The sequence below is a fragment of the Mirounga angustirostris genome, unplaced genomic scaffold (genome assembly GCF_029215605.1).
Source record: "Mirounga angustirostris isolate CCGP_5_RB_7025 unplaced genomic scaffold, mMirAng1.0.hap1 SCAF_2, whole genome shotgun sequence".
NCBI classification, from domain to species: Eukaryota; Metazoa; Chordata; class Mammalia; order Carnivora; family Phocidae; genus Mirounga; species Mirounga angustirostris.
This window is the reverse complement of record NW_026991710.1, coordinates 177,682,707-177,698,270: the sequence shown is the minus strand read 5'-3', so window position 1 is coordinate 177,698,270 and position 15,564 is coordinate 177,682,707. Positions and strand designations below refer to the sequence as shown.

The window sequence follows — 15,564 nt, the reverse complement described above, 5'->3', positions numbered from 1 at the left end:
ATAAACTCTGTTTTTGTTATTGTTGTTGTTGTTACTGTTTGTTGTTTTTTTGCTTCGGCCAGAACCTTAATCACAACATTAAATAAAATGAGTGATAATTAGTATTCTTACCTTTTCTTAATAGTATAGAAATGTTTCTAATATTTATCCTCAAAACTTCCTCTAATTACCTTTTAAATCCTTACTACCTGAGAGAGTTTTGTTGTTGTTCTGCTTATTAAACCACTAACAAGTGATTTAAAATAGGTCTTGAATGTTATAAATTCCTTTTTTGACATTTATGTGTTATATTTTTTTATTATTCTGTTAATATAAGTGATTAATGGATTTCTTATTGTGGAAGCACTGTGGATAAGAATCTATGCCTATTTTTTGTCAGAAACCATGGAATAGCTTTCTCTGGAATCTGTTAAATTATAACCTATTTTAATGTTTCTTAACCTTTGCTATGCTTTGAATACGTCTATTGAACTTTTTATTTTTTTAAATATTTTATTTATTTATTTCTCAGACTGAGAGAGAGAAAGAACACATCAGCAGAGGGAGTGTCAGGCAGGGGGAGAAGCAGGCTCCCTGCTGAGCAGGGAGCCCGATGCCAGACTCGATCCCAGGACCCTGGGATCATGACCTGAGCTGAAGGCAGATGCTTAACTGACTGAGCCACCCAGTCATCCCTCTGTTGAACTTTTTAAAAACACACTAGCTTGGGCCCATCCTACACCTATGAAATTTGGTGGGTGGAGCCTTAGTATGTGGAAGTTTCCAAAGCTATACCAGTATACCTATAATCAGCCACTGTTGAGAACTAGTACTCTAACATGTGGTTCAGAGGTTCTTAAAGTGTAGCTTCCCATACAGCAGCCACATCATTACCTGGGAACTTGTAAAACATGCACATGTTCCATCCCCATCACAGACCTACTGAATCAGCAGCTATCTGTGTTTTAACCAGGTCTTCAGGGAGTTCTGATGCATAGTCGTATTTGAGAACCACTGATAGAGTTAATTGTTAACAAAAAGACAGAAGGAGAGACAGAAGAAAGGAAGGAAAGTAAGAAGGGAAAAGGGAAGGAAAAGAAAATGAAAGGAGGATGGAGGGAGGGAAGGTGGTAGAAAGGAACAAATCAATAAGATGATTTATCTTCTAAATTTATAGATTAATAACAGTAAGAAGATGCCACCCATGTGTGACTTTTCTTTTTTTAATCTACACATATTCAGCCCAGATCTCTCAATGCATGTAAATTTGTATGGGAAATATATCTTTTCGGGTCACCTGTAGACTTGAAGAAAGTGCCTTGGAGGACTAATACTGTTAATGGCTATTTGGGTAACCTGAAGCAAAGATGAACTCAAGAAACCTTTGTTTTCCAATCCTGCCATTAACCTAAGTTTGTAGCTTGGGAAAGTCTTAAATTTGCTAATGTAAGTCATCACAAAAAAATGAGAAGCTGGAGCTAGATAAATAGTTCCCATACTTTTTCAATGTGAGGACTCTGCATTTGTGTCAACAAAGCCACAGACACATTGCACATGCTAGTAGTGAAGAAATAGACAATGGCAAAAGTTTCAATCTGAATTTATGCATTCCTAGAAAATTTCATATAAAATATTAACAATTCAAAGAAATTTGCAATTCTAAAAAGACTAGCCTCATGCATTTATCAAATTTTATTTTTTTACTGAAGAAAAACCAAAATGGGAAGTCTTAGATTTGCCTGGGATTATAACACTAAATAAGACACTGAGAAAAGGAAATTTCCATTCTTTGAAGTTGTATAACTAAACTTAAGAGGCAATTACTATTCATTCATTCAAGGACACAACGTTTTTAAGAACTCTCCATTAGAGTGACATTGTACTCAAAACCAAAGGTTTCCTCTATTATACCCAGGCAGGGGAGAAGTATGTTAACCAAAGGAGCATGATAACATGGGTCAAAATAGAGTTGCCAGACAAAATTCAGGATGCCCAGCTCCATTTGAATTTCAGATAAACAACATAAAATGTCCTAGTATAAGTATAACCCAAATATTGTGTGGGATATACTTACACTAAAAAGCCTTGTTTATCTGAAATTCAAATAGAACTGGGTATCCTATATATATATTTTTTTAATTTATTCTTATTTTTTTTTTTGCTAAACCTAGTAATTCTGGTTGCAATGAGAGAGAGAGCATGGCATGTTCGAGAAACCAAAAGAAGTTCTGAACTTCTAAGCATTTCCTAAAACATAGTATAGTTTACGTGAGATCACATCAGATAGTATAATAATTTATTTTGATAATTTTATTGTTTAATATACATTAGGAAAATATAAAATTATCACATATATAGCATGAAGATATTTAAAAATTTATTTTTAACTGTAAAAAAAGGTGAGTCTAATTAAAGAAAAATATTAAGAATTATGTAGTTGTAGTCCTCAATATGACAGACATTTGAGGAACACTGGGCATTATCAGAAAGAGTGTAAGAGTTAAAACTAGAAAAGTTGAAGCCAGGTCAATATAGACTTTTTTCTAAATTAAGTCATATATTTTTATGGAAGAGGAAGAAATTTTTACTTTTGTCTCTCTCTGTTATCCACACCTAAAGAAAGACCATCATAATATTCCTGAAAACAACTGATGGAATTTTAATGTTAAATGGATTTTTTTCTTGTTTTCAAACTGGGAAAAGTCATGTATCCTTAAATATCTGAGCCCAAGGACAGAACTACTGAGAATTATTTAAAAAAAAAAAAAAAAAAAGCAAAAACAGCAGGGATTTGCAGATACCAGGTCAGCATGATGATACAGAATAAATAATCAACCCAGAAAGGCTGACTTTGTATCTACAAATGTACTAAGTGTCCCTGAAGGTCAGTCTTCAACTTTAGCCCTTAAAGACTGATTTCATAATGTCTACCAAATTATTTCAGTAGAAATTATATCCCACTCCCCCAAATGGGCCTTTAAACCTAGTGGAGGGAGTCATCCTCAGATTTCCCTGGAATAGAAAGGAATTGCGCACACAGTTCTCGTCCCCATTCACACCTGCCACTTCTGAGCACTCCTTAGGACCTGCATAGATGTCCTTTGAAACTATGCAGGAGACTGTGTAAACAATTGACAGAAGTCCCACCTTAAAAATGCTCTATCTGAAGACTCATTGGAGTTTAAAAATCAAGCAAAGGAGAAACCAGTTTTCTACGCCATGCTTTATAAATGGGAGGAGACACATAGGAAATGAATACAAACACTTAAGATAAAGCTATGATTTACATATCAGTTAAAAGCTGCCTTGTAGTAACGTTGAATGAGGATATTATTTATCATTCTGTGTCATCTAATACTAAAATGATATTGGCACATGTTAAGATTAATTAAAGATAGCATGCAAAGATTTTGTGGCTGAACAGACTATATCTGGCAAATAGGAGATAGTTCCTGGTTTGTTTTATTACCTACCTCCTAATCTACATAAGTTTCATCTTGAAATGTACCAGAATAAAAATTAAGGTTGACTCTTTTAACTTGCCTAGAAATTCTGACCTAGGATAATTATATTATCTTTAGTTTCTGACTGCTATTCAGATGAAAATCTTCACTGCTTCTGAAGAAAAAAAAATTAATAACTTTCTGGTTCTTTAAGCAGGATATTATTTTAAGAAAGGCAAGTCTAGAGTGAGGAATTTATTGTCCAATGAAATGTATAACACTAATATGAGATTTCATACTAGTCCAGCTGGCTGCAGATCAAATAATTCAGAATGAAGTTGGGCCAAGTCTTTTGCTAAAAGGTCCCTTTCTACTACGGGTGAACAAGGAGTATTACCAGCCCAGAATAGCCAGTAAGATGCATATAGAATCAAAGACAGTGTAGGGGCCAGAACCTTGGATTATGAATCAGGAAGTCTTAGTTCTATTCCTGGCCTAGCCTTTAATTTATTATGGCTGTCTATGTGATGCCGCAACTCACTGACAAGCAGAACATTCAGGCAGTGCGAAATTTGCTGAGCCAAATGTCCACTATTTGGAAGCATTTAGGTCTTTTACTGAATTTTTTTGGTTTTCTTCCAAATGCTTGGTATTAGGAAAACAGAGCCCCTGCATCTCTAGGGGCAGTATCCTTTTCTCTGGACTTCATATTTGCCCAGTCTGTAAAATGTCTGGTAATTTCCACCTCCTCCCCACTCCGTGTATGTGTACTGTGTCCTGTGTTGTTCAATAAAGAGCATCTGGAGAAAGAGGAGGGTTGGAATTATCTTCCCCAGATAGAAGGAAAGAAGAGTAGTGGAGTCTCATGTTCAGAGAATTCCTTTTCAGAGACCTGGAGAGAATGACGCCCTAAAAACCCTGTTTATCTCCCCCAGATCCCATTGTGATCAAAGTGACTTCCCTGCCCAGGGACTAAATAGCTACTGGGGGTAAATAAAGATCATCTTTCAGATTTCCCAGTGAAAAACCATGTGGGTTGGCCATATTAGGCTTTTGACAACAAATCAAATTGAACAGTTTTTCTCCAAATTTCCCTAAGTATCCCACTGATGAGTTTAAGAAAGAAATACAACTGGAAATTTCTTCCACAACAGTGACATATATTATCTATACCTTGACAACAGCTAGTTACAGTGTCAAGACAACAGGATGTTTCTGTTCTTACTGCTACATAGGCATATATTGGGAAAAGGAGACATATATCACACCATTGACTCAAGGTCAGCTCACAGGCAACTAAATAGCTTTTCCTCATTAAAAAAGCAAATCATGGCAAACCTATTAAGAATAGCCTATTCATGTTCTAAACAGGCACTTAATTCTTAGCTGTGTTAAAGAGGGTGTATAGAACATGGGAAATACTTGCCTACTCTGCCCTGGTCAGACAACGTGTAGAGTAATATATTTAATTCTGGGCCACCAACCATTAATTGGGTCATTGACAGAATTATGTCGTATGCAGAGAAGAGTAAACATAACTAATGAGGGTTTGAAAACATGTCATATGAGAAATCATTAAGGGAACTGAGGATGATTCACCTAGAAAAGGAAGAAAATGGGCACAACGGAGTTCTTCAAATATTTAAAAGACTCTTTCATGGAATAGACACCACTTTATGCTGTCTAGTTCTGGAGGGAGAAACTGGGAAGTTAGAGGAAGGCATAACTGGACTCCATGGCTTTTATAAACATTATAACTGTACAAATATGAAATAGGTAGCTTCCTAGGGAACAGTGCATAGCACACAGGAGATGGTCGATAAACATAGCAAATTATTGTTAAATAAAAGTGTTAAAGAACTAGCCTAGATGCAAAAGTTTTGTGCATTTAATCATGGTTATTGGTGTTCTTCCAAAACATAGTTTCTGTATATTGGAAGGAATGAAACCAGGTTGCAGGAATTGAGGAGAGAATAAATGATACCTAAATGGCATTAAATTAATAATTGCATCCATGAAAGGAAAGCAAAATGGAATATTGTAAAGAGACCAGGACAGAGAGTCAGGAGAGATGGGCTCTATTCTATTCAGTTTGTCAAAAGAGAAGTAATCTGGACTTAAAGCTCCCTGGAATTCTTCTGCAAAGTCAGGACACTATGGAACCAATAGCCATGATCCTAGAGTTCTAAATGTCTAAAGTCTTTAAAAGATTTTATTTATTTATTTGACAGAGAGAGATACAGCGAGAGAGGAAACACAAGCAGGGGGAGTGGGAGAGGGAGAAGCAGGCTTCCCGCAGAGCAAGAAGCCGGATGTGGGGCTCGATCCTAGGACCCAGGGATCATGACCTGAGCCAAAGGCAGACGCTTAATGACTGAGCCACCCAGGCACCCTAGATGTCTAAAGTCTTAAATTCTGAGGAAGGTATCCAAGTACATAATGAGTTCCTCAAAGAAATATGTTTTGACTTACTGTCAAAAATACAAGTATAAAGATATATTAATTATAATGAATTTTAAGGTATTTTACAAACATAAATAATGGATAGTTCAAGGAAGGCAGATAAGTGAGGACTACTAAGAAAAAAGAAGTCTCCAGAAAAACACTAAATTTAAGTCTAAAATTTAGCCTGAACTCTACCTGGGCAACAAAAGCAAAAGTTAAGGAAAGTAAATGCATTAAATAAATAAAATGCATTATTTCAATATGTTATTACATTGACTAAACCATAGTTACAACTATTGGTTACCAGCTCACATAAGCTCACAAGAGAAAACTTGGGGCATCTCTTCCAATTCTGCATTCAGTAATGTCTCGTTGGTAGCTGGAAATAGGCCATGGCAGTATTTATGTCACAGAAAAATTGACACATGCTACAAATCAGGACTTTCTTTTTATGTGGAATCTAGTTTTTAAACATTTACCAACATACCACTCCCTACTTCCAAGAAACAGCTTCCCCAAAGAGTGCCTTCTTCTTTCACTTTGATCTCAAAATATGTATGGCCATGCTATGAAAGTATTTATTGTTGTTGTTTTTTTTTTAATCTACTGTAGTTAACACACAGTGTTATATTAGTTTCAGGTGTACCATATAGTGATTCAAAATTCCTTATATTATTCATTGCTCATCAAGATAAGTGTGCTCTTAAATTTGTTATTTCCTTATAATTACCATAATGGGTCCAATTCAGACCTCAGGGGGAAAAAAAGACTATAGGACTAGAAAATAATCAAGATAAATTGAACTATTTAGTGTGTATTAGTTATGTGGCATCACTGGCTGTAAAGTAGGGTGATGTTTCCAAAATGTTTAGTTGTCAATATGTGGTAAGAACCCTAAAAGTTGGGGTAGAGGACCACTTATTTGCTGACATCCTGCCAGTGGCCCCACTACAAAGAATAAATTTGGCCTCTTTACAGTGACCTTCATAACAATATAATTTGGCTCCTGTTTATACTCACCCTCACATTGGCCTAGCACTCATTCCTTTCCCTGTTACTCTCCTTCCCGGCGTTCCCAATCTTTTATCCGATCCTCTTACTCATCCAACTCATTCCTGTCTCAGTATCTTGGTGTCACTCAACACTCTGCATGGAATACTATTTTCCCAGTTCTCCTCCTTCCTTTCTCCTCTCTTTCCTTCCCTTCCTCCTTGTTTCCTTCCTTCCTTCCTGCCTGCCTGCCTTCCTGCCTTCCTTCCTTCTTTTCCCTTTCTTTCTCTCTCTCTCCATCTCCACCTCCATATCTCTCTTCTACCCCATTCTTTTTCTCCTGATCATGATTTAGCCCTCACTTCCACAGAAAACTCTTTTCCAGTCACCCTATGCCAAGTGGGACAAACAACCCCTCTTCAGTGATTTTGTAGCTTCTTACCCTATATATTTGCTTCTTATACTTGTTCCTATATGAAACCATCCTACTTATGAATTTGTTAACTTCTGTTGTCTGTCTTCTCATGGTTGACTATAATATTCAGGAAAGCCGGGATTTTTTTTTTTTTAATCTCTTATCACTGGTGACTATCTTGTCCCTTTAATGGTGCTTGACCCATAACAGCTATGACTGCAGGAAAGAAGGAAGGAAAGATGGGAGGGGGGAGAATTTAATGTCTTGGCCTTGATTTGAGTGGGCTAAGTTATTGAAATACTGAAAACTTCATTAATAGGTGGCTTCATTTATTAAGAAGTTCCTCTTCATGGACGACAGGGAAAGCATGAAGTAAAAGGCTCACTATAGAAGTCAACCTAGCCAAAACCTGCAAATATACAGCTCTGTTTTCAGGCATGAGCTATTTGCTGGAATTTAGCCATAGGCATATGAAAGGTTAGAACAGTAAGATATTAATATCTGGGCTTTAAAAACAAAGACAATAAAATTCATCCAAAACATCTGATTTATAGTCAGCTCTATTTTGTGAAGTTTTATGGATGTATAACACAGGATACTGGTCTGTGTATTTGACACTTAGGCTGAGTGTGATGAGTGGTGAATAAGGAAGTATCCAGGAAGGAAGGGGAAAGCAATAGGCTTATTTCTCTAAAGGAATGATTTAGACCAGGGATGTTTGGTTTTATTCCTTTTGGCAGAGCATTTGAAATAATTTGACGCTCAGCCCATGGATTTGAAAATGTTTTTAAAGCACAATCTCAGCATCCAGTTAATTCAAAGACAAATTGTTTCTGAGACCACTGCTGGTAGGGCTAGGACAACTCATGACATCCTGCTTTATCCAGCATTAACTTAGTAGCTGGAAAAATATCAAGATATACTTTCTAAGGCTTTGGGAGATGTTATTTCACTGGCTCCCACTGATTTCATTATTGTTATTCCTAAAAACATATTGCATGTGCAATGTATAACTTGACTCATCTGCCAGGTAGAAAAACATAATTTTTGTGCTTGAGGATGTTATAATTGGGAAATGAAAATCACACAAAAAACATATGTGGATATAGAGATGCAAAGAACATTGTCTTGCCAAACACAAACTTTGGTTTAAAAAAGAAGGAAATTATACGAGCAAATACATTGGAGAAGTAATTAAGAGGACTTTGAGTCGTCTGTTAGTCAGATTTTCCATTTTCCGGGTATTTAAAAGAGAATTACACTGAATAATCTCCAGTATTTCCAGGACTCCATTTTAATGTAGAAGCAGGATTTTACTATAAATAATGCTCTTTTGGGTTTTTTTGTTTTTGTTTTTTGCTTTTTTTAGAGAGACCGTGTGTGCCCACACAAGCAGGGTCGGGGTGGGGCTCAGAGGGAGAGAGAGAGAGAGAGAATCTCACGCAGTCTCCAAACCCAGCATAGAGCCCACCGCAAGGCTCAATCTGACGACCCCGAAATCATGACATGAGCCGAAACCAAGAGTCGGGCACTCAACCAACTGAGCCACCCAGGTACCCCAATAAGGCTCTTTTGAATAAAATAAAGTTCTATAACACTGAGGGACATGATATATAGTAAGGTTTAAGTCTGTTTGCAAATATCCTGGACACTCTTAAGTACAAAGCATAAAACTTTATGATGACAAGAGTCTGTAATTGTGTCAGAGTCTCATTACATGTTTTAGACAGCAGGGACAATGAAAGGAAATTTAAGTAATAATCACAGCACAGTATTCTGAAGTAATTAACAACAAAAAAATTCTTAGTTTATTCTCAAAATTGATGTCCTTTTGGAAGTAGGACTAACTCTTTCATTTTGACATTAGTCTGTTAAACCAAACACAAGTTCAGCTTACCCAAATAACTTACTTGGGTATTAATTAATACCCAAACTTAATTAATGATTCTTCGAACAATTTAATTTAATAAACCAATTCTTTGACATCTGGAAAATAATGCTCTGTAATATTAACAATCTGCTCTAGCTCTTATGGATACAGAGACCCCTATAGAATTATTTAATCATGGAATTACCCTAGTAAGTCCCTGTTCTTTGAGGTTCCCTCCTAATGATGGCTAGAGAATTTAGGGGATTAAAAGAAAAATGCCAAAAACAATAGGTCTGTTTCAGGCAGTCATCTTACCATCCCACTGCCAATACCATCACAAGCTCTCTTGTACCCACACCCCTCAAGCTTCTGTTGTGATATATTTTCCCTTTGAGGTCTCTACTAGTGTTCCTTTCAAAGCTGATTTCATCCAGATAAATATCAAAGACAGATGAAAAGATGGCAACATGAGTGACAAATGATTTTCCTCAAAAGGGCTAGCCCCAAGTCTGTTATATCTCTCAACAGATTTTGCTTCTGAAGAACCTTACTGTGCTTTCCATGGCCTTTTTTCCCCCACCCAATACTCTACCCAACCTTGATACCTTAAACAACACACAGGGAATCTGGAAGATTCCTAATATTAATTGACTTGATTTGAATATGCAAGAATAGTAAGTAGTCATGGCCAAATAACTCTATAAGGTTAATGAGAAGCTTTAGGTATTCCTGTAAGCAACAGTATTTCCATAAACATATCTCTCTACTATAGAGAATTTAGAACGTGTAACCGTGATCATTTACAAAAATATATACAACTGTGGGGGCTTTTTTCAAGTGTTTGAAAGAAAAAGAAGCTTGAAGAGAAATATTGACAATGATACAGCCTGAAGTAGCAGTAGGTAAATGGCCCCATGCAAAAACAAAACAAAACAAAAACAAACAAGGGGTGGCTGGGTGATAGACATTGGGGAGGGTATGTGCTATGGTGAGCGCTGTGAATTGTGCAAGACTGTTGAATCACAGAGCTGTACCTCTGAAACAAATAATACATTATATGTAAAAAAAAAAAAAAAGATAGCAGGAGGGGAAGAATGAAGGGGGGGAATCGGAGGGGGAGATGAACCATGAGAGATGATGGACTCTGAGAAACAAACTGAGGGTTTTAGAGGGGAGGGGGGTGGGAGGATGCGTTAGCCTGGTGATGGGTATTAAAGAGGGCATGTTCTGCATGGAGCACTGGGTGTTATACACAAACAATGAATAATGGAACACTACATCAAAAACTAATGATATAATGTTGGTGATTAACATAACAATAAAAATAAAGAGTACAAGGCAAAAAACAAAAAATCAAAAAAACAAAAAAAACCTGTCCACTGCACAAACTGAAATCCTGCCTTCTTTGATTATTTTCCCAATTTTTTACTATACTCAGAAATATTCTTTCAAAAATATTCTCTTGTATGGATCCTTAAATGTCTAACCACAAACAGTTAGTATGTCATAGTTGATTTGTACCATGAAAAAAGTAATGTATAACTTTTCCCAAGAATAATGAACTGAAAAGTAGTAAATATGTATCAGTCCTCGCTGATGTTTTACTTTTTCATTGCACTTTTTTCCAAAAGATGTATATTTAAAATTCAAGTAAAATGCTTCCTTGGCAGTAGGTCAGTATCTTCCCAATGAAGAGCCCATTGATGATACAGAATAGAACTTCCTTTCCCTGTTGAGTAGAAGGCTGCCTATTATTCAGTGTCCTTTTTGTCACACTGAGGAACAGGGAACTTTTTATTCTTTCTAAGAAATGGCCTTTCAGATTCAGTAACAACATGTTCTGTTCCTCAGGAAATAAGAGAAGATCGAGATAGGGCGCGGCTGGACTCCATGGTGCTGCTAATTATGAAACTGGACCAACTTGATCAGGACATTGAGAATGCCCTCAGCACCAGCTCCTCTCCGTCCAGCACACCAACGAACCTGCGGCGGCACATTCCTGTGAGCTTTCCTTTCTGCTTCTTTTCCCCATGAGAATGCTACCTCTTTATTTCATACAGTCCCTCTTGCAAATGAAACATCTTCGATGGGAGCACTACCTGTGTGTGGCCCTGATAAGTGTTCCATAAAGAGCACTCAAGTAATTCTGTGCTTGATGCAATATTATTTAAAAGAGAAGTGTGATTAAAAAGGAAATGGTTATTATTAGTTAGACGAAAAAGAGGGTCACCTGGGGAAATTATGTTTCCTAGAGATCAAATCATCTTTGTTGTAGTTGTTTCTCTCATTGTCAGTCTTCTCTGACATCCTATGAACACCATTCACAATGCTATGTCTATCTTGTTTAATATTTCTTTTCCAGTATCTCACAAATTTACATTGCATGTGAAAGATGCCTAAATATCTGCAGCATGCACACATGCATGCGTGGATGTTTGGATAGATGCGTGAATGGATGAATGGATGCTGGACTGACCCAGCATACTACAAGAAATAATTTAGATGAGATTAACTTGAAAGTACTCTAAAATTCACTTTGTGAAACACAATGAATAGGCCAGAGGGAGAATTTTATTCTATTGTGCATTAATTTCATATAAGACAGACACTCCTCTGAGATTCTGACATTCAAAATAAAATTTGGAAGGCAGATGCCAGGACTGACTGTACACTTTACATATTTACTATTAGCTTTATATTAAATGGCTTAGTTTGTATAGATCAAGCAAACGTGATGGTAGATTTAATTAAGCCATGAATCCCTTTTCAATTAATCTATTACTTTCACTATGCAATAATCAACACATTAAGGCAAGAAATTATGCATTTACCTAAGATCAAAGGGGTGGAAAGTCCTATATATATGAATCTGAGCACCTACCAAACTAGATCATATTCTTTAATTAGTGTAGTTCTATCATTGATTCTGAAGTTATTCAAGACTTATTCTGACTATGAGGCAGAATATTTCAAAGTAAATAAACAAAATGATAGCTAACCTTGGAATATGTTAGGTATTATTCTAAATGATTTATATATGTTAACACATTCATTCCTCACATTTTTCAAGTGAGTGAAACAGAGAAGTTAGTAATTATATGTGTCAGAGCTGAAGTACATACCCAGTGAGGCTTGATCTAGAGCCATGTCATTTAACCACTACACCACTGCTTTCTCTAGCTGACTATGGTGGATATCTTAGAGCTTAAGCAAATGATAGATGACAGATCGATGCAGAGAGAGAGAGAGAGAAAGAGATGAAGAGGAAGGGAGGGAGGGAGGGAGGGAGGGAGGAAGGAAGGAGGGAGGGAGGGAAGGAAGGAAGGAAGGAAGGAAGGAAGGAAGGAAGGAAGGAAGGAAGGAAAGGAAGGAAGGAAGGAAGGAAGGAAGGAAGGAAGGAAGGAAAAGAAATTAGGTGCTTCAGCTTAAAATCTAATAGTATGAGATCTTTGTTTTTGCCTGTGACCTTCTGGATAATTTTTTCTTACCCTTCAGGATTCATCTCATTTCATCTTTACAGTGAAATCTTGCCTACATCTCCCTCTGTCTTCCCATAATCAATTGCTCCTTCCATGGTGCTGCCATAGTGTCTTGCACATACTTTAATAGGACAGGCATCCCAATGGAAGAAATACAATTAAAGTAATCTGAAGACCAACAAGAAGGGGTGTTTTAATCTTGATTACATATGAAGGGTGTGTAGAACAATTATACTCATTTTCATCACTTTTAAAGCCAGAAATAACCATATTTTTCAATAAGAGGTATTTCTTAGTAGTTCTTTGCCATGAATGTAGGCACAGGACACATTTTCTCTTGTTAATATCTCCCTATCTTTTTAATCTCTCCCCTTTTCCATCTATATTGAACTTTCCTCAATCCCCATGTATTTAGAGGAAAAAACCCAACCCAGATTTCTGCTGAATGCACCTTCATATTGTCATCTCCATCTCAGAAAGCAAGACAGCTCTTCTCTGCTAAACATGTTTCTTTGTTCAGTGGTAAAGACAAAACAAAAACAGGAACAAATACAGGTGATGATTTTAGGATTCACCTACATCTACATCTTCTGCCTCCATTTAAAATATAAACTAGATTTTAATTACATGCACTGTCTCATGGAATATCACCACCATTGCTGAGCAATGGTTGATTATATGAATAGAGATCTGTTTCTAAGTTTTCAGCTCAGTATACATTTGGAATAGGCAAAATAATACCATAGAAACCTTATGAACTTCAAAGTTTGCAGGCCTGGGTTCAAATACAAGCTCTACAACTGAATATCTAAAATACAAGAAGAATATTTGATTTCTCAACTTCAAATTCATGTGAAAAAGGCAATATTATTGCCTATCTAATGGCTCATTGGGAGGAGTAAATGAAAGAATATATGTTAAGATGTATTGTGCAGATCTGACACAGAGCACATATTTAGAATGTGCTATTCCCTTTCCTTCTCCCATGTACTCACACCAGGCACTAGGCTGAAGATGAATAACACATAGCCTGAAGCGCTCAAGACATCTTTTTGGTCTTTTGGTTTTTCTAGGTCCTCACTTGTTCTTTATTTCTCTTCCTTGGTATTTAAAGCTAATTTTAAAATTCTCTCATCATTCAAAATTTTTTCCACAGGCACTTTCCATTTCTTTTGATAATTGCACCATGGAATAAAAGAATATAGCAGCATGATTATGACCTTGATCATCTAGCAAGGAGCACTGTCCCAGATTTGGAGGAGACACTCCCTCTTTCACACCCTTATACTCCCCTGTCAATTTACAGTTTAACAGGAAAGACAAGACACAAAATGAAACAGTGATCTCAGTTTGAGATTCCTTATGAGAAAGTGCTGGAGTAAGCTTTTTATCTATAATAAAGGGAATAAAATAATAGACTAAAGTCTTTAAGAATGGCTTGAAGATGAAAAAATAAATAAAATAAGAATAGAAATAGAAACAGAATAGAAATAAAGATTTAAAGGAGGCTGACTTGATAGAGACTTGCAAGTTGGCTGTACCTGGGTGGTTCACCCCAGCCCAGGATCTGGTTTTCTCCTCTGAAGTCCAAATATTTGATTTTGTCCAAGTACCCACTTCGTGTCAATCTCTTAGAGCTGGCAAATGATGGCCCATCTCATGGAATGAATGCGAGTGGGGAATGGAGAAGACAGTAGTATTTACTGAGCACTAATCTGTATATATGTTATTTCATTTACCCTCAACAATCTTAAAATAAGAAGCTGAGCTCCAGAGAAGATGAGTAATTTACCTAAGGTCATACAGGTGGGGAGTGGTGAGTAATTTACTGACAGACAGACGGATGGTAAGATTTATTTCCACATATGTCAGACTTCAATGCTCATTCTGCTATATTCTGCTGATTACTCTATATTATAACCCTTCCCAAGATGCAAATTGTTCATTCACAATGGAATAAGTGCCATTTCCAGGACCAGAATCCCCTTTTCTGACAGTCGAGGAATTTTTTTCCTGATAACAAGGTATTCTGGGGCACCTGGGTGGCTTAGTTGTTTAAGGGACTGCCTTCGGCTCAGGTCATGATCCTGGAGTCCCGGGATCGAGTCCCGCATCGGGCTCCCTGCTCGGCGGGGAGTCTGCTTCTCCCTCTGACTCTCCCCCTCTCATGCTCTCTATCACTGTCTCTCTCAATAAATAAATAAAAATCTTAAAAAAAAAAACAAACAAACAAGGTATTCTGAATATTAAGTTACTAATTGGGTTTGAATTAACATGTAAACAAGGCAATATTGATAATATCTTCAGGTATTTCATCCATGCCATCGAGAAGCTTAAGAAACATATAAGCCAGAACCCATTTCACTATCTTTAATTGAACCTCCAGCACTGATCTACAGTATTTTTTGGCCTTCCTGGACCTTTTCCCATAGTCCAAGGAGGCTATTCAAGAATTTCACTCTTCTCCCCAAATGCTGCCCAACCCTTACCCCTATCTCTTAGCAAACATCCTTGCATTCCTCTTCATAGAGAAAATGGACAATTGACAGGAACTTTGCAGCCTCACAACTGCAAATATTTATAGGTACTCCTTTTCTTCTCCTTTTTCCTCCTACATCCTCCCCTGTGAGCCAAGCTCCTCTTCACCTAGTATATATTCTGTGATTTAATTCTTGTCTGTTGCTCCATCATTTCTCTGCAACTCATCTTCCGTCTGAAAAATCCAGTAGTAGCTCCTCAGTCTTCAGCTGTAGCATTTGATGCAATTGCACATCCTCTCCTCCTTGGATTTCACAACTCCCTGGACTTCTGGCTCCTCTCTTTCCTTTTCTTTCATATCCTCAAATGTACTTTTCATATACTAAAGTGACTCCTCTTCTTATATTTACCCCGTAAATTTTATCTCCAGATTTTAGATTTGGTTCTATGTCTGACCGAATATTC

At 36.9% G+C, this 15,564-nt stretch overlaps 1 protein-coding gene across 6 annotated transcripts in view; it reads left to right on the top strand.

Annotated features, from left to right (window-relative positions):
• DLC1 (DLC1 Rho GTPase activating protein) overlaps positions 1-15,564 on the top strand; it is a 424,683-nt gene that overhangs the window by 100,812 nt on the left and 308,307 nt on the right. For all 6 annotated transcript variants that reach the window (XM_045879747.3, XM_064585605.1, XM_045879754.3 and 3 more), the window contains exon 3: positions 10,994-11,143. In XM_045879747.3, coding sequence (XP_045735703.1) covers positions 10,994-11,143 — 150 coding nt within the window. The remainder of the gene's footprint in view (positions 1-10,993; positions 11,144-15,564) is intronic.